Source organism: Microcaecilia unicolor, chromosome 3, assembly GCF_901765095.1.
Source record: "Microcaecilia unicolor chromosome 3, aMicUni1.1, whole genome shotgun sequence".
Classification (NCBI taxonomy): domain Eukaryota; kingdom Metazoa; phylum Chordata; class Amphibia; order Gymnophiona; family Siphonopidae; genus Microcaecilia; species Microcaecilia unicolor.
Window position 1 is genome coordinate 157136324 of NC_044033.1, and position 20026 is coordinate 157156349.

Below are 20026 nucleotides of genomic sequence, written 5' to 3' on the forward strand. Positions count from 1 at the left end.
TATTTGGAAAATCTAAATTCGAATCTGCCAAGCCCCTTCGAGAAACATTACATTGGCTTCCCATCAAGGAACGTATTGCCTTTAAGATTTGCACCTTGATTCACAGGATCATTTATGGTGATGTTCCAGGATACATGCTAAACCTAATAGATCTATCACCAAGAAATAGTTCCAGTCTTTCCCGATCCTATTTGATGTTACATTATCCAGATTGCAATGGCCTCAAATACCAATCTACCTATGCATCAAGTTTCTCCTTCATAGGAACTCAGCTATGGAATGCAGTGCCTAAACTCTTAAAATCAACTCAGAATCACCTAATCTTCAGGAAATTGTTGAAGACCACCCTGTTCAAGAAGGCGTACCATCCAGCCATTACTTAGTTTATTTCTTACTTGTTCAGCAAAATTTATGGACTCTTAATGTTTTTCCATTATCTTTGTTGTTTTAGACGTTACGTTTATTATTTTTTTACTGCGACATTGTTTAATGATATTATATTGAACTATAGCCTACCCATGTTATTGTGTAAGCCACATTGAGCCTGCAACTAGTGGGAAAATGTGGGGTATACATATGTTAAATAAATAAATATTTGCGAGTGACATTGCCAAAGGGTTTTGAGGAAAAGTTTGCCTTTTTGCAGATGACATGAAGAGTACAGAGTGGATTCCCCAGAGGGAGTAGAAAACATGAGAAGAGATCTACAAAAATTAGAAAAAAGGTCTAAGGACTAGCAGTTGCAATTTAATGCGAAGAAGTGCAAAGTGATGCACTTTGGATGCAGACATCCAAAGGAGACCCACCAGGTTGGAGGTGAGAGACTGATAAGCACAACTCAGTAGAGGGACTTTGGGGTGATAGCATCTGAGGATCTCAAGGTGGTGAAACACTGTGAGATAAGATGGTGGCCATGGCTGTAGCCATATGGATGCTAGGCTGCATAAAAAAGATATAAGCATAAGAAAAAGATGTTGATACCCCCATAAAAATCATTGGTGAGGTCCCACTTGGAATATTGTGTTCAGTTTTGGAGGCTGCATCTTGCTAAAGATACAAAGAGGTTCACAGAAAACTGAAAAACGATATGGGGTTTGGACCAAAAGAGATTTGAGGATCTAAATGTGTATAGCCTAGAGGAAAGGAGGGATAGCAGTGATGATACAGATATTTAAATATCTGAACAGTATTAATATGCAAACAAATCTTTTCCAGAAGAGGGGAAGCAGTAGAACTAGAAGATATGAATTGAGGTTGCAGGGATGTAGTCTTAGGAGTAATGTCAGGAAGTACATTTTTATGAAGAGGTGGTGGATGCCTGGAATACCCTCCCAGAGGTGGTGATTACAGAACCGTAACAGAATTCAACAATGAATGAGAAACACAAAGGATTCCTATATGGAAAGAGAATGGAATTAAAACAAAAACTTAGTGGCGCTTACACAATTATGGCTAGACAGATCTAGATGGGCTTGGGGTGGGCTTTGATGGCAACTCCAGTAGTTGAGTATGTCCAGTGCCAGGCAGCAGTCTACCTGAAAGTGCCCTGAAAATGGCAAGGACAGATTAAGATCAGAATATATATGTTATACTGAATCAAAACCTATTAGTTTATCTTATTGAGCAGACTGAATGGACCGTGCAGGACTTTATCTGGCTTCATCTACTATGTTACTGTAAATAAGCATCCTTTAAAGGTCTTATTATTTTATAGACTGCCCAAGAGAAGAACTGACTGCAATAATAAAAGGACCTTGCATAACATCAGACTAAGGCAGCCACTAAGTTTTAATAGAAGTGAAAGAGCATCATAAAAGATCTTGTATACAGCAATTTTTATTCTCACTCTACATCATGCAGCAATATTCTCATTTGTAATACAACCCACAGAGAATGTTTGGTTTTGTAGGTCTCAATCTTACAAAGACACCAAAGATCATTCAACATAAGGCTTCGCTCTGGGCTCAGTGGTTACATAAATCTGAAGATAAACTCAACCAGTCTGATATGATCTCTAAAAGGGACTTTCCAAATTAGCTAATTCTGAAGATTTTAAACAGGGGTAGTATTTTACAGTGAATATAAAGGGGCTGTTTAGCTAAAATGGGTTATGAAATTTTAAATGATGGATGAGTGCTTGTGTTCTTTGAAATGTACTATAGCCCATCAGCCTATACCAATGCCCTGATCACACAAGTAATGCCATAGCACATCACACAAAAAGATAAGTGGAATTTTATTGGTCTTTAAGGAAACACAAGACTGAATATAGGACAGAAACTTTGAGCCACCACATCAGTTTTTATTACATAAGCTTTTGTGTATGTGAAGGACTCTGCAAATAATTAATATTTTATACCTAATGGGGGTCATAAACATCCAAAAGAAATCCAACAAACAGCGCAACACATCATCATTATGTCAACTTCTCCCTCCCTCCCCCCCCCCCAAATGGCGATGCATACATTTATACCTGATGCCAAAAGATATAAATTTGCACATGTATATGCCTATTTTATAAAATACATGCATACTACAACTCCACTTCTGCTCTGCCTACAGCCCTAAGAGTGCTACTGTATGAATATCGTACAAGTAGGCGCACTCAGTGTGGATATTTTAATGCACATATGCAGTCACAATTTTATAAAACCCTTTTCCTGTATATAAAATAGGCTTTACACACAGAAAAAGCTTTATAAAAATTACCCCCCCCCCCCCCCCCCCCCCAATATGCAGAGATTGTTCTAAGCGGAATAAACAATGATATATTTTTTTAAAAATGCAGTATTGTCAAGTACTTCTTTTTTTATCTGGAGTTGTATGTCTTGCAGTCTCTTGTCTAAAATTTGATCCTCTTTGGTAGTGACCAGTTACATCCCAGTTGTTGGAGAATAGGATGGAAACAGATATAGGACTTGGCTTGACAACTGATTCACAAAGGCAGTCATTTGTATACCAAACCACCTTCTATAAGAGGACTCATGGCTGTGTCCTACCCAAAGAAAAACAGGAAATGTACTGAATGAAAACTATTTCAAATAAGGGATGGAAATAGTTCTGTTAGGGTTCACCAAGACCTAAATGATTACTTTTCCCTACTTACAGTGGCAAATTTCAAAGCCTTACACACCAAAATCTTTTCTCAAAGGACACTATTAAACCCTCTGCGATGTAGGGATTTAGAAAGGAGAAAGCTGTGCTCCCCATTGTCCTCTTTCCAATGGAAACTTATTCAAGACTCATGACCTTCACCATGTACACAGGAGGAACCTGATCAAGTTTTCCAAAGAGGAGATGAAAGTTATCTACAAAGCTACTATCCTTACAGATAGGCAGGCTGGCTGGCTGGCTAATCAGACAACATTATTAGGCTTGTTTGGAGCACAGCATCCAATATACAAGTAGCCCTTACTACTATTACAAATCATTTCTACAGCGGTACCAGTCGTACACAGCGCTTCACAACTGAATATGAAGAAAAGACAATCCCTGCTCAAAAGAGCTTACAATCTAAATCAGAACAGACAGGACAAACAAGGGATAAGGGTAGGACAGATAGGACACACAGGGAAAGGGGACTATTGAAGAGAGGAAGACAAGATAAAGGTTACAAGCAGGTGACAAGTTAGGAATTAAAAGCAGCCCTTCCACTGACATCAGATATCAATGGGATAAATAAGGTAGCTCCTGAGTACTAAAATGAGAGAAAATTACAAAGAAAGGAAACGCTATTCTCTCTCCCAGTTGGACATTTCTATATGTTAACTGGAAGCTCAAAGGTAAATGAGGAAACAGCTGGGCCAACCCCCCCCCCCCCCCCCACCATTCTCCACAATAAACATTCAGAATATGATGTTGGCTACTGCAGAAGGTAGGACAAAGTTGTTTGTTTTTTTTAAATAAGAGATAATATCCTTTAGCAGCAGCTATCAAAAACAGGGGCTCTGAACTCCATTTTCTAAAACACAAAACCCAACTGGTTAGGGGTGTACCAAGGACTAGGCTGAGAACCACTTGCATAACATCACCCCTATTTAGGGCTCCCCAAACTTGCCTGGGGCCCCCATAACCAGTCAAGATTTCAGAATAGCCACATGATGTGTGAGATCGGTTTGCAAACCTGTGTTTTCTGGAAGCAGTTCAGCCACCAAGTGTTTTTTCTTTTAAGCAGTTCGGCCACCAAGTGTTTTTTTTTTTTTAAGCCATTCAGCCACCAAGTGTTTTTTTTTTAAGCCATTCAGCCTGAGCTCTGGGAGCTCAGTATAAGCAAACTTTGAAGTGCTGAGTGCTCTCTCTTAAAAGGTATGATACTGTCTTGGCAACAGTATTTAACTGTGCCCCTGATGCAGACAAACATGTTGGGCATCAACTGTAACATCTAAATGGTAGGCCATTAATTCACATTGCTATCAGAATTGATTTTCCAATAAGGATGTAAACATCTACAACCCATGGTTGGTTTGTGTTGCTGTTTTTTGGACTTGTGATTTGCTGCAGCTGTTTTGTGCCTTTTCCTGCTCACATAAGGTTCCCAAAATAATTGTGCCAGCAAATTCACATATATTTACTGGCTTCCTTATAAGTATTTTACATTGGCTCCACATTTGGAAGAACCTTTTATAAAATACTGTGGGAATTGTCATTGACCTGATCTGAATGTTCAGTTGCTACCTCTATCTTCTATGCAAAATGGACCTTCACACCTGCCAAAGCAGAAAACATCACCCTTTCTCCAATTTTTATTCTTGGACTCACAGCTTTAAAAAAAGGTTAAAAAAAAAAAAAATTACGCATCAACACTGAAGATAACAAAAGCCACATGGTATTCACGACTTTCATTGTGAAGAAACACACGGCTCAGAAAACAGAAAGTGAATTATTGCTTCTTCCCCATGAATCTTATTTAAAATATTACATTTTTTGGCTTAAGTCATAAAAATAAGCCTATGTTCATTTGGAAAAAAAACCCTCAAAAATTTTTTTTCTTAACTTGCTTTGCTGTTAAATCTGCAGCACCAGGCCTGCAGCAGATATATTGTCTCCTCCACCAGCAGTCTGGAAGACTTCAGTACACACTAACACTGGAGCAATACAAATCTCATAGTCACTCTCCTCCCAGCAGGATACTGGGCTGTTCTCTTTGAAAGGGATCCTCTGGCTGCCCAGTTCACGGCTGATGGAGAAGGAATCATCCATAATGAGCTTGGCTTTGCTGATATCAATCTGTGTGGAGCCGCAGACATGCCGATTTGCTGTCAGAGAAGCCTTGGCTGTGGCTGACATGGTGTTCTTCCACATGGAGCCCTTGGTGACTATGATGGCCTGAAAGGCCAAGGTGTGGATGTGGAGTCGGGTGAGCCTCCGCTGTCCATCTTTCAATTCCTGGGAGTTGATCAGGTGGTAGAGCTCTCTCATTTGATCAAGAATAGAGGCCACCCTAGGATATGGGTCTGAAAGGACAGTTATGTTGCCTCCCTTGAACAAACTCAGCAGGTTCGGTAGCTCTTGTTCATTCATGCCCAAAGAGTCGGAGTAGGGGACGATGTAATGAAGGAGGTCTTTCATCAGGCTCTCCTCTACAAAAGATGCCATCTCAAAGTGCGTCCCTGTGCTTGTGCTAATGGACATCATCAGATTCTGGAGTGCTTTAAGTCTTGCTTCACGCTGACCTTGAAAACAACACAATCATAAAAGCAATCATTAAAAAGGAAAGGACCTTAGAAATTCATGTTTGACATTATCCTGGGATAACTTATTGCTGTCCTAATACAAAGGTATTATAGCTCTCAAAGAACCCATTTTTCTCCAGGACTAATCTGTCTACTATAATTCTGTACTACATAATGGTAAGCTTTTGCGTGGGACTGAATAGAATTTCAAGCTTAATCTGGACCATATTGGGAAAATGTGGGATACAAATGCAGCAAATAAATAAAATATTGAGGGTTATTTATTTGCACATAAAGCACCATATGCATACCAATGTCTGCTTTGGGTGAATTAAGTAATAACAAGCCAACAGGAAAAAGGTATTTCCAGACATTATCAGTCACTAAGTTGCACATTCATTAGTGGCCAGAATGTCAGGCCATGGTCACATTCTAAATGATAAGTAGTAGTAGTAGTATAACCCAGGACACAGTGCTATGTTCTGTGATGTGGTGTAGAGAATCAGTATTGCAGGCCAAGTGGGCCTGGGTACACTGCACCAGTTATACCCTCAAGCCTGAGAAAGAATACAGTTGCTGCCACCAGAACCACAAATTCTCCAGTGGAAGGCGATTGTTCTACACAACAAAACCTGTATGTCGTTTGGGAAGTAATGTGCAAAAATGGGAGTACGAATAAAGGGGTGGGAGGAGTGGAGGAAAGAATATAAGATGCTGGACTCTGAGGTTAAATATTACTGTTATACATCTGGACACCATGCTCAAAATGCAAGGCATCTTACTAAACCAATATCAGGTCTACTATGAAACTTAATAAGCAACAATAATTTTCACAGCTTGCTGTAATAAAAAACTAGGCAATTACCAACTTTATTACTCCCACTAGACACCGACTATCCATGGCATTAACTGTCAGCACATTCAATACACTCAATAAAAGCTTACCATGTAAGAATGACTGTAAATGTAAAATAATAGCCTTGTAAACCAACTGGGTTGCTGCTGTGCCTGTTACATGAAACTGTTATTCATCTTGCTTCCATACTTTTAGGTGCACAGAAAATTTTAAAAACAAATCAGGAAAAAGCATCACTATTATACTAGCAACTTCTTAAGTATATTCAAGAAAGGGTAGGATTCAATGGTTTGTGCTCAAGGTGAACAGCAAGTATCACCTCCAATAATATTCCTCATTCACCAAACATTCTCTGCTCAAAATCGAACATGCCAATGCTGCCATTTAGTCAGTGCTTTTTTTGTAGAAAAAAAGGTGCCGGTACTCATTGTGGGCGGGGTCACCACACATGGCACCGCCCCTATTATAGCCACACCCACATTAGTCACACCCCTTATACCAGCCAGAGCGCATATAAACAGACATCATTGAAAATATTAAACTAGTATAGGAGAAAAAAATAATGTGATTTCTTTTCATTATAAATAATTTCTGTAAGCTGTTACAGCTCCAGTATACCCAGTGCAAAATAAGACAAATTCCAAACACTAAAATGAAAATAAAATGATTTTTTCTACCTTTGTTGTCTGGTGACTTTGTTTTTCTATCCATATTGGTCCCAGTCTCTGATTCTGCTGCTATCTGTTCTCTTAACTCCATTTCCAGGGCTTCCTTTCCATTTATTTCTTTACTTTCTTCCTTTCTTCTTCTTTTGTTGCCCTGCATCCATAAGTAAAAGCTGGGTCCTCCTACATGGAATTGACTGGAGGAGGTATAACATGGATCCAGCTTTTGCCTATTTTCTCCATCCATGTGCAGTTTTTCTCCTCTTCCCTTTCCCTCATCTCCATCCATGTGCATCTTCTTTTTTCTTTCCTCCCCTCCATTCATGTCCAGCACTTCTCCTCTCTCCTCCCCTCTATCCATGTCCAGCATTTCTCATCTCTCTTCCCTCCTCTGTATCCATATCAAGCAATAATTCTCTCTCCCCTCTCCTCCATCCAAGTCAGCATTTCTCCTCTCTCCTAGCCAACTCCTCCATCCATCCATGTCCAGCAATTCTCCTCTATCTCCTGCTCTCCTCTCCATCCATTTCTAGCATTTCTCCTCTCTCCCCTCTCATCCATGTCTAGCAATTCTCTCTTCCCTGTCCTCCCCTCCCTGTCCAGCGATTCTCCTCTCTCCCCTCCATGTCCAGCAATTCTCTCTTCCCTGTCCTCCCCTCCCCATCCAGCGATTCTCCTCTCTCCCCTCCATGTCCAGCAATTCTCTCTTCCCTGCCCTCCCATCCCATGTCCAGCAATTCTCTCTCCCCTGCCCTTCCCTCCCATCCCATGTCCAGCAATTCTCTCTCCCTTGCCCTTCCCTCCCATGTCCAGCAATTCTCTCTTCCCTGCCTTTCCCATGTCCAGCAATTCTCTCTCCCCTGCCCTTCCCTCCCATGTCCAGCAATTTTCTCTCCCTTGCCCTTCCCTCCCATCCCATGTCCAGCAATTCTCTCTCCCCTGCTCTTCCCATGTCCAGCAATTCTCTCTCCCATGCCCTTCCCTCCCATCCCATGTCCAGCAATTCTCTCTCTCTTGCCCTTCCCTCCCATCCCATCAATTCTCTCTCCCCTGCCCTTCCCTCCCATGTGCAGCAATTCTCTCTCCCCTGCCCTTCACATGTCCAGCAATTCTCTCTCCCTTGCCCTTCCCTCCCATCCCATCCCATGTCCAGCAATTCTCTCTCCCCTGCCCTTCCCTCCCATCCCATGTCCAGAAATTCTCTCTCCCTTGCCCTTCCCTCTCATCCCATGTCCAGCAATTCTCTCTCCCCTGCCCTTCCCTCCCATCCCATGTCCAGAAATTCTCTCTCCCTTGCCCTTCCCTCTCATCCCATGTCCAGCAATTCTCTCTCCCCTGCCCTTCCCTCCCATCCCATGTCCAGCAATTCTCTCTCCCCTGCCCTTCCCTCTCATCCCATGTCCAGCAATTCTCTCTCCCTTGCCCTTCCCATGTCCAGCAATTCTCTCTCCCCTGCCCTTCCCATGTCCAGCAATTCTCTCTCCCTTGCCCTTCCCTCTCATCCCATGTCCAGCAATTCTCTCTCCCCTGCCCTTCCCTCCCATTATTTCCAGCAATTCTCTGCCTCTCTCCTGCCCTCCCATCGACGTGCAGCGATTTTTCCGTCCCTCCCCTGCCCTCACCTCTCCCATATCCAGCGATTCTTCGTCCCCCAGCGTCCTCCTTCACTGCCTGCCAGCCAGCCAGCCAGCGTCGGAGTTAGAAGCGAACGGTGCAGGCAGCGATTGGCTGGCAGCGTGTAGCTTCCCTCTGCAAGTCCCGCCTACAACTTCCTGTTTACGCATAGGCGGGACTTGCAGAGGGAAGCTACGACGCTGCCAGCCAATCGCTACCTGCACCGTTCGCTTCTAACTCCGACGCTGGCTGGCTGGCAGGCAGTGAAGGAGGACGCTGGGGGACGAAGAATCGCTGGATATGGGAGAGGTGAGGGCAGGGGAGGGACGGAAAAATCGCTGCACGTCGATGGGAGGGCAGGAGAGAGGCAGAGAATTGCTGGAAATAATGGGAGGGGAGGGGAGGAGGAGAAAAAGGTGCCGGTACGCCGTACCGTTGCGTACCGGCACAAAAAAAGCACTGCATTTAGTCAAACTGAAGAACAGCAGCAACAGTACTAGAAACAAAATCAAGGCTGGCTGGACCACTAGATGGACTAGGTGTCCACTTAGAATGGCACCGAGACAGCTGTCAGCTTCTCTACAGAGACCGCTTGCAGCCAGTGTAGGGTCTTCGGCATCTGCATGTAGTCAAGGCCTGCCAGGTCCTGTCTCCTTTGAACTTCCTGTTTTGTAGGGCTATGCCAGACACAATGAAGTTTCTTTTGTGGCCTTGGTGCTATCCTGGATGTAACAGGGAAGGGAAGTTAGTCTACTGGGCTTTCCAGAGAAGCAGAGATGCTGGACACCTCAGTGGTGGTAAGGGTAGGGAGGAAGCTTGGATATACTGGACACCTTTGCTGTGGAAGAGAGGAGATAGGGAAGGGAAGGAGAGGTGCCAGAGCATGAAGAATAAGGCTGCCAACTGGATCCAGATTCACAGGACAGGGTTGATCCAGTCCTGGTTTTCCCAGTGCATGCTGGGAGTTGTAGTTTGATTTTCTTAGGGAATGTAATGGGGAAATCAGAACTACAAGTCCCTGAATGCAACAAGGTAAACCCAGGACCAAGTCAACCCTGTCCTGTGAATCTGGATCCAGCTGGCAGCCTTAATCCATCCCCTTGGTAGAGACACATGGTTGAAGGTTCACTTAAGGTGTCAGACACCTTTGGGCCAACCCTAGCTAACATGACTAAAAATGCTACAGCCATGAAACGAGAGGGGCAAAGCAGACTGGAAAGTGAGTACCGGTCTGATAACAATGTCTTTTAAAAAGCAAACATGGCACTCACTGAACATAGTTCATAGTCGCATTAAAAAAGGTCAAAAGCCACAACAGATCATTAACGGGTTCTGAATATAGACTGGTTATATCTCCGTGAAGGCACAAAAAATTAGAAAACAAATCTACTTTGCAGTGTCACACAGGGCACTGCAAGAGCTTCCTTCCTGTTCTCTATTCTCTGACTAGCTCCATTACAAATAAAAATAGACTGAATTCAACCGCAAATACTTCTAGACACTGTGTACCTCCAAAGCCACAGCACCCAATTTCCTGTGGCAAGAGCTGAAAATTCTACAGCAATTATGTATCCATTTGCATACTGAATAAAGCTAATTTGTACTTTATAAAAAAAAATAAAGTTTCCTGACATCTGTGTGTCTGGCACATTTATTTAGTTCTCTTTGGAGGGAAGAGAGATTTTAGTGATTAGTATTAGGAAAGGATCTTGACATGCATTTTGAACCATGCAGCTCTACAGCGTCCCATTAAGCAAACTCTCAGATCTCAGGATACTTATCTGGATCTCTCTCAGCGAAGAAATTTAAATTAGTGAGGAGTGCAGTTCCTTTATTGTGGAATAACCTTCCTGTGGATTTGAAAAATATATTTGATTAAGTGTGCTTTAGAAAGCAGTTGAAGATTTAATTATTTGAGAAGTGTTATGGTGCTGTGATGGGGAATGCTTAATGCTTTTCTGTTTATTTTGGGGTGGGAGGTTTTAAAATGTATTTTATTATGATTGTTCTTATGTAAAGTGCTCTGTAAGGTCTGTTTTATTGAAAGTGATGGGCTATAAATCCGTATAAAGACAGCCTGAGGTGCAGTACTGTCACTATCCTCATAGGTCTGAGATGGGAGGGCAAGGCAGAATGTGCTGCTAATTCATCCTCAGCAATTCTGCATTCACAACTGTAGAATTGCAGACCAGGAGCCATGATTATTTGAGTGTTTTCAGCTGGCATCTTGTTTTGACCCAGCAGTTTTTCTGCGATTCTATTTCTTCCAGCTCCATTACAGGAAGGCTGGGAACTAGCTCAGCTAAACGCGCTGCGATTGGCTCAGAGACTCCCAGGTCTCTCAGCTGAGTGAAGCACGGCCAAAAAGGACGTTTTTATTATTCCGGGGTTGAATGATGTCCAAAAAAGAGCCTGCAGCATCGGAGCCTGTTTGATTTTTTTTAATAAAGCGTCTTTCAAAAAAAAAAAAAAAAAAAAAAACATCCATTTTGGGCAGCCTCCCCCCTCCCCAATAATAAAAACGTCCTTTTTGGCCGTGCTTCACTCAGCTGAGAGACCTGGAAGTAAAGGAGGGACATCAGTAAGTACAGTTGTGGCCGAGTGGTTAGAGCAGCAGTCTTGTAATCCAGAGGTGGTGGGTTCAAATCCCACTAATAGTTTTGTTAAAAAAAAAAAAAAAAAAGGACGAGTACTTGGATTTTTTTTCCACTTTTTTAAGTTGTATGAAGTCTTTATTGAACATTTATCAATAAAGTGACGAGCACTTGGGTGTTTTTTCGGGTGTAGAAAGGCCATAATGGCCATCCATGACGAGCACTTGGCCGTTTTAGCCCCCCAATTTTTTTTTTTTACATTTTAATAATTTTTCCAATTCCGCGCAGCCCCAACAAGAGGTACAGACCTCTCCTTAGATTTTCCAGCATTTTCCAGCGTTAAGGCAATCGGAAAAGGTTAGTGCATCTCATTACAATAGGGTTTCTACACAATTTGCTCATCTCTATTCCGTTTTCGTTAGCTGCTACCATCATCGGAAAAAAGTGTTTAGTGCATGCCAGGGTTTACTACTTGCTCGTTAAGGGCTCGTTAAGTTTAATGCATCTGGCCCCATAACAGCTCAATCATTCTGAAGGCACTTGGGAAAAGGGAAAAAATCTGAGATAACAAGAAGGAAGGCAACAGAAATAAAACAGCAGAAGACAAAGCACAAGGGCAGGAATACACAGCTGTGGAAAGGGAGGACATAGCTAACTTCATCCCAGAACCTCTTTTCCTCCATATTCATCTTTCCCCATCCCTTAAAATACTGCTCGCTTCCTCCTTCAAAACCCTCTCAATTTGTCTTTGTATCTATGACCACATCCATGTCCCTTGCCCGTTTTCTTCATCTCTATCCCATTTTAATACCCACATTCTCTACCCCACAGGCAGCAATGTATGGAATTACATTCTGCCTCATTTGGCCTTAATTAAATAAAATTTTGGCTGAAGAGCTTTCAAATAATTAAATCTCACTTGAAGATTTATGACAAAAATTACCCATGAAATGCAAGGAAACATACATTTAGATCCAGACCCTGTAGAATTTCCCCAACTCAGGGGCAGAATCACCTCTCCAGGTCAGCTTTTTGAAAACACTTTCACAAAAGAAGCAAGACGACATGCTGAGAATAGTTGGCCAAGCTGTGCCTTTACTGTTTTCTTACTGCATGCATCTGCCAGAGGGGCCAATGCACGGGAAAATCTGGAGCAAATTGCTGTGCTAAAGCATAGCACAGACTTCAGTGCAGATAAATCTTGAGTAAAACCACTACACTTAAGGATAGGCACAGTGTGCATGCAAAACAACTGAACAATAAATTGGTCCCAATGTTAAAAAAAAAAAAAAGTGCTAGAATTCAGTGCAGTTCTTTTTTATATTCTTCTCTTACTGCTGCATCTTTACACCAGCTCAGCATTTGTTTGGTTTCCTTTCAGAATGTAGACCTCGATAATTTAAGCTCTCATTTGCCCGAGGAGATGTATATTGGCTAAGGATAATGAACTGCAATTTCTAGATAATTGTTTAGAATTAAGCTTGGATTAAAAACAAACCAAAACACAAACTCATACCGTTAGTGGTTTGTTCGAGGAGTTCAGAGAGATTTACAAGTGAAACCAGCACACAAGCCTGCATGTTGTCCACCCAGTGGGATTCATGGCACAGCACACCATGCACATAAATGTACTATTATAGCATGCCCTTAGCTATCATTGCACTTTTTATAGCACACATCTTTACAACATATGCTTTCATGAGGCTCACCCTCTGCAAGGCATGGTCTGCTGCCACAGAGTATCACCATCCTGAAGGGATAAAAATGTAGAGGGGCATTAAAGAACTATAACATCTGTTAACAACGGGAAGGTGGACAGTAAGATGTCCGAAGCACATACTTGAAGCCTCATTTATTCCAGCACTTTCCATTTCACTCTGAGTTTGTGGGAATAACCCCTTTAACCAGTGGTTCCCAAACCCGGTCCTGGAGGCACCCCACCCAGCCAGTCAGATTTTCAGGATACCCACAATGAATATTCATGAGAGATTTGCATGCACTGCCTCCACTGCCATTTGGTCTAGCGTCAGCTCCCAGGGTATTAACGAAATGCCTAGCAGTAGTTGCAGCGTTGCTACGCAGACTGGGAGTGCACGAGTTCCCTTATCTTGACGATTGGCTGGTAAAGAGCACCTCAGAGGACGGTGCTCGGGAGTCCATGCGGATGACTATTCAGGTGCTGGAACTACTAGGGTTTGTAATAAATTACACTCAAGTCCCATCTCACGCCTGTTGAAAAACTGGAGCTCACTGAAGCACTGCTGGACACGAGAACAGTCCGGGCCTATCTCCCCGAGGCATGGGTAGATAGCCTTCTGTCCCTGGTGTCCACGGTTTGAGGGTCTCAACAAGTCACAACTCGGCAGATGTTGAGACTCTTGGAGAACATGGCCTCCACAGTTCATGTTACGACCATGGCACATCTGCATATGAGATCTGCTCAATGGACCCTAGCTTCTCAGTGGTATCAAGCTGCGGGGAATCTAGAAAATCTCATCCAAGTGTCCACCGACTTTTGGAACTCTCTTCAGTGGTAGACAATTCAATCCAATTTGACCACGGGATGACCATTCCAAGACAGCCAAAACTCCCTTCCTTCTACTAAGTTTGGCAGATGGCGGCAGCATCTTTGAGCCACTGACAACTAAGCATGAATGGGTTGCCAGCATTGGTGGCTTAAGGAGTTGCTGCTGCTGCCTGCCAAGTTTAGTAAAAGGGCCATCTTCAGAAGAAGTTTTCAGCTGACAAAGCTTGAGGATCCTCTTGAGCTAAAGTATTTATATTTTGATTTGGGAGTTGCCAGGGGAGGGGTGGAGAGGGGGGAGAGGAAAGGGCAAGGGCAGAGAGAAAATTTTGTGCCCACCTACTTTTTGGCTCAGGCCCACCCAAACCTGGCTGTCTGGCTAAGCTGCTGCCATGGTGATACCACGAGAGGAGCAAGGTTTCCAAGTCATTGAATGAGCAGTGTTGAGAGCTGAAGAACAGCATGCTCAAGATCAGAGACCATGAGAAACTGGTGCTCCCACCTCTTCCAAAAAATAATTTGTCAATAACTCTTAGTTTTATCTATTATGATCATGATTGTTCCTGGTCACAAATTCAACACCACAGCACACCAAATATGAACAAGGGAAAACACAAACAATATGGCTAGTACACTTTAATCTCTCACTATAAGCTTGTATATAGAAAAGGGCAAACTTGCAGTATATTAAAATCTATCTGAACTCACTAATAGTATATAGGCACAAAAAAGCATCCTCTTGTATATCAGAGACAATGGAAAAAAAACAGTTGCTAGACTGTCAAGAAAGAAACAGACTCATGTGGTCTCCAAGAATGGACTATAGCACCTCAGTGACAAAAGTAGCACAGCTTTTTCATACAGAAAAGAACCTCAATTGAGATAATGGTTAGAGCAGTTAAAGACATTTTTTTCTAAATTGCCTGGTAACAATCCCAACTTCCATAAGAAGTTACAGGTAGTCTGAAGCTGTCATGGTGCTTTGTTAAGCTACATTAACATAAGGAATCAGTTGGTCCTTTAACACTTGATCCTCTCTGAGGGAGTTCCACTTTTACATATCCTGGTTAGAGCCACAGTCAGACCTGGCAAACCCTGATGTGTGTGTGCATTTTTTTTTTTTTAAGAATAATAAAAGTATTATACAGTAACATTTGAAAAACAACAACTTAGAAGACATGGTGCCAAACTTCTTCATATAACGATCCCAATCCCATCCCACCCCACTCAGCTAAGTTTCAATGCTACTACTTGTCTATGCGTTCAAAAACCTGGCTCCGTGCTACTGGAGTTAAGGAGTCCCAAAATGGTGCTCATGTCTTAAGAAATAAATCACGTTTTGAAGAAGACAATATGATAGCGAATGCCCAGATGTGATTTTAACTATGTCAAAGCCTGAAGCAGCACTAAGGCTAGAATGTGCTATTGGCATAGGACTACTATATAAATAAATTTCTCACATTTTATTTAATTGAAGAATGTTCATAAAATACAGATCAGTTCCCATGACAGACCCTCACCTGCTTGAAATGGAAAGCTGTCCATCATCTGAAGGCCACCAACAACTAAGAGAGCTGGCTTAAAACTATGCAGCTGTGATGCAAAATCCTCCAGGGAATCTATCATAGGGTTGTGATTATCACTGTGCACGATATACCTGCAACAAGAACAGAAGTTTTGTTTTTTTCAGTGATCTTTGGGGTGCCCCAAGTATAATCAGAGTACATGGGAGGAAAAACTGAGATTCAACTGAGTTGCCTTTTGTCTGCCTTCTACAAGTGGTAATTTATACTTTTGGCTGGTACTGGACAGCTTATTTGTCGATATCTCTTTGAACCTATGTGGGAACAAGAAGAGACTTAAGAGAACCCTCCACAGCACTGTTACTGGTTACTCTAAGAATCTACAGGGCATATCCATGGTAACAGAATATCCTGTTTGATGTAATTAGCCTGGAAAACCATCAGTACTGACCTGTTGGCTCGCCCTGCAGTATAATGTCCCCATTTGGCACCAGTTGGATATTCCAGAATAAGATGAATATCAGCATCATCTACTGGCTTCCCAGCCACTAAACAGAAAAGGAAGGATCAGTATGCAAATTTGGTTATTTTGTTCCACTTATTCTTTTCAGCAGTAAAGATTGTATTAACTATATTTGATTTTTGAAAAATAATTTTTTTATTTATATTTCACCTTTATAGTACTGGACTACACAAGGTAGATGAGGTAAGCCACAACAAATATAACCACACATATGAAAGTTCAGGCTGTACAGCTTAGTGAAATTAGTATTACATTAAGTGACTGTCTGTTTACAGAGCTAGGAGAAAACCCATACATCTCAGCAAGGCTGGTGCAGGCATGTTTTCTTTCATGATTATATGTTTTTCTATTGGCTGTTTGCCATCACTGCCCAAAGCAATAAGGGTATAAGCTTTACTGTCTTTGTTCTTTTTGGTGCACTTCGCTGATACAATATCTAATCTGCCTGACCAGCTTTCTGAAGATGTGCAGAGAGGGGCTGGGAGCCTGCTGTCATACTTGTGCCTTACCTGATTGTGGCTAGTTGTAACAGTCTGAAGTGCTATTCCAGTATACTATAAAGCTAAGTATTGTATCTGATTTTTCCGAGTGGTCATTTGCATATATCAGAGGCGATACAAAAAGACCTGCAAGCCAGTAGACAAAGGGCTTGCATCAGTGGATCAGAAAAAAGTGACATTAAACAACACTTGTAAAAATATTTTAATTAATAACAGTTAAAATCCAAAACATTACCATCACTATCTGGAAACATTTTTCACTCACACCAAACAAACCACAAGACAACATAAATACAACTACAGCTATGCAACATGGCCTGCAATATATAATGAACACAAAAAGTAAGGACGATTTGAAGAGGAAATTTAAAAAAACTTTATTAGTAATAAAATGACGACACGGCTGTATTTCGGCGAGCAGTCAACTGTGAAGCGCCTCGACGGCAATACACATAAATGTTAGCCAGGTTAGCCAAAACATGGGATGAGCTGAAATGGAAGATCATGCAACAGCTAAGATTTTCCGGGATTTTTTTGCCTCCTTATACTCTAATCCACAAGAGGAGGTGCTAGATGGGGACATCTCAGACTAGATGATGCTGACAGAGATAAATTTAATGGGCCTATCACAGAGGAGTAAGTAGACTGGGTAATTCAGCAGAGCCTGCTAAATAAGACTCTTGACCCAGATGGCTATCTGTCAGAAGTCTATAAAAAAAATTGAGAGAATATTGTCCCATCTATAATGGCTAATGTTTAAAACTATTATTATTACTGGAAATCCTACTGGAAACATTACAATTGGCCCAAATTATAATGATTCTGAAGCCCAGGAAGGATCCTACGCTCCCGTAATATTATAGGATCATTTTATTGCTGAATTATGAGGCCAAGCTTTTGGCAAAGGTTTTTGTGAACCATTTGGCTCAAATTCTCCCCATGGTTTCTGCAAAACTGCAGAAGGGTGTTGTGCATACTAGACATGCAATGAAATATGTTCATAGGATACTGGAATCACTTAAATATAAGAAACAACCTTCTGTGATCATCAGTTCCAATGCCAAGAAAGTTTTTGATAGAATGGCCTGGGGATTTATGTATGGGGTGCTGGAGAAATAAATAATAAGTGATTTCTTCATCAGGGCAATTCCAATGGATTTTTATCTGATGACTTTACTATTTACAGAGGAATAAGGCAAGGCTGTCCGCTGTCCTTTGTTCCTCCCCCCCCCCCCCCCCCCCCCTACAATTTGTTTTAATGCTAGATCCTTTATCAGGGACATTGTAGGAGTTACAGTACGGTAGGGTCCCATGGATTTAGCATAGTAGCCTTTGTGGATGATTTGTTAGTCTATATCAGTGAGCCTCATAGATCTCTCCCTGAACACATGGAACATTTTTGGGAGTTCAGGGATTTTGGGGGTTTTTTTTAAATTAAATTTTACTAAATCAGAGACATAGGCACACTGTTCCTTCTGGTACTTAGGAATACATTTGCAAATTATACTTGACAGCTGTATACTTTGAATATGAATAGGCTTCTCATGGATACCCAGCTGGCAACCTAGGGATATCTCCTATTTTCATTAAGTGGCAGAATCTGTGTTTCCTATGACTGACTTTCCAAAATGGTTATGTGATGCAGCTTAAATTCCCATTCAACTATTGGGAGGAAGGAAATAAATACATTATGTTGGGGGGGGGGGGGGGGAGAGACTTGGGTTGGAATCAGAATGAATGGCTCTTCTAGACTTGAAGAAATATAAATCAACCTTGCCTACTTCAGCATTTAAGAGACTGGCTTTATATAGCAATTGTATGCCACTTACCTTTTGAAAAAGATTATTTACACCCATGGCACTTTTATTTGTTGCATGCCCATATTGGAACATGCCCCCCCCCCCCCAAATTTGAAACAGTGTTTTGGTGACTTTAATGCATGAGATTTAGTGGTATCTGACAACTTTATGGGGGTTTAATCCCCTCAGTAATGATCTTCTGCCTTCAGGAGGAAATGGAATGGGATGGAAAATGTCACTTTCTAGTTGCACTGAAAATGGTATCAAGCTAGTTGAATATTTAATCAGGAAAGAAGGCAAACTCATGACTTATGCAGAACTACAAAAATGAAGCCCGGCTTGGCAGTGATCAGTTTGCCTATTGTCAATTAGTGCAATGCTCAACAAATCCTGGACGCCAGGTTGCCATGATGCCTAAAAACTGTAACCTAGCACCTGAAATTCTGTATCCTTGTGCAGTTTTTTTGGTCCTACATTGCCATTGTCAAAACAGGACTTCCTTAGCACTGTGCAACCCAGCTCCAGTTTGAGTCATAAGGTACAGGAACTACAGAGCGGGTCATGTAGTCCCAAATCTAATGACTTGAGATAGTGGAGATTTGGGACCAAGAAACCAGCTTCAGAGTTCCTACAGCATGTGACTCAAACTTGAGCTGAGTTGTACTGTGCAGAAGTAAGACCAGGACGGTACTGGGACTAAGGGCAGAATGCTGAGAGTCTTAGGACTGAGAAGCACCAGACATGCTGCTGCTGAAGAGGAAGAAAAAAAAAAGTGGGGCATCTGAGCTGCTGCAGGGCTCAAGTCTTTGTCATTTTTCTGCCCCCTTTTTTGGCCCAAACTTTGTTACTAATGCAGAAAGTTTGTGCTGAAGGAAGGAGTGGAAACACAGCAGAGCCTTGAGTCCCGCTGCGGCTGAGAGGCCCCACTTTTTTTTTCTTCCTCTTCGGCGGCGGCATTACTTTGCTGCAGGCTGGACCATACTACACCATGGGAATCTTAACGGCAGACAGCATTCCCTGATCTGGTGCTTCGGGTCAATCTGCACCTGAGTGGGACAGCAAACGGGAGGGGGGGTATTCTTCCAAAAGGAGTGAAAAAGAAAAAATAGTAAGGGAGCAAAAACAGAAGGAAAGAAAAAGATAGTGGAGAAATAGAGGAAGCATGAACAGAAAAGGAGAAATGGAAAAATCTAAAGCATAAAAGGAGTGAAACTGGGGAAAAGAAGAACAAACTGGAAAAAATAGCAAAGCAAGGAAGATACAAGAAAAGAGAAGCAAGCCCTGTTCCAGGAAACCTGCCCACCTGGGGAAAGTGGGAGGGACTAGGAAAGATAAGACTGTGGGATGTTATTGACAAGGACAGAAGAAATGAGAGGAATAAACAGAAGGATTGAGAAGGGAGGATGGGGAAGAAGGTGGACAGAATGGAATGGATAAAAGAATGAGGAAGGATGAGGATGAGGGTTGAGAGAGAGGGGCGATCAGGAAGGGCAGAGGGGTGAGGGTCATGAAAGAGAAGGGAACACTAGTAGAGACCCTGAGCTATTGCTGATAACCAAATCAAATAACTAAATCATCTCTTGCATAGTTATTAAAGGGCCATAGCAGAATGCTTAAGGAAGGGAGATTGTTGGCTTTTGCCAGCTCTGTGCAATAGTCTATTACGAGCCTAATTTACAAAGCTTTCTTTTCCTATGAAAACAATGGGAAAATAGTCTTGAGGCCTCTTTTACAAAGCTGTGCTAGTGATTCCTGC

The 20026-nt window shown here is 42.1% G+C and overlaps 1 protein-coding gene across 1 annotated transcript in view; it reads right to left on the minus strand.

Moving 5' to 3' along the window:
- Positions 1 to 3893: 3893 nt before the first annotated feature.
- LOC115465792 (ADP-dependent glucokinase-like) overlaps positions 3894 to 20026 on the minus strand; it is a 65762-nt gene continuing 49629 nt past the window's right edge. The window contains exons 4-6 of the mRNA XM_030196520.1: positions 15900 to 15996; positions 15446 to 15582; positions 3894 to 5672 (exon numbers count right to left, since the gene is read on the minus strand). Coding sequence (XP_030052380.1) covers positions 5005 to 5672; positions 15446 to 15582; positions 15900 to 15996 — 902 coding nt within the window. The 3' untranslated portion in view covers positions 3894 to 5004. The remainder of the gene's footprint in view (positions 5673 to 15445; positions 15583 to 15899; positions 15997 to 20026) is intronic.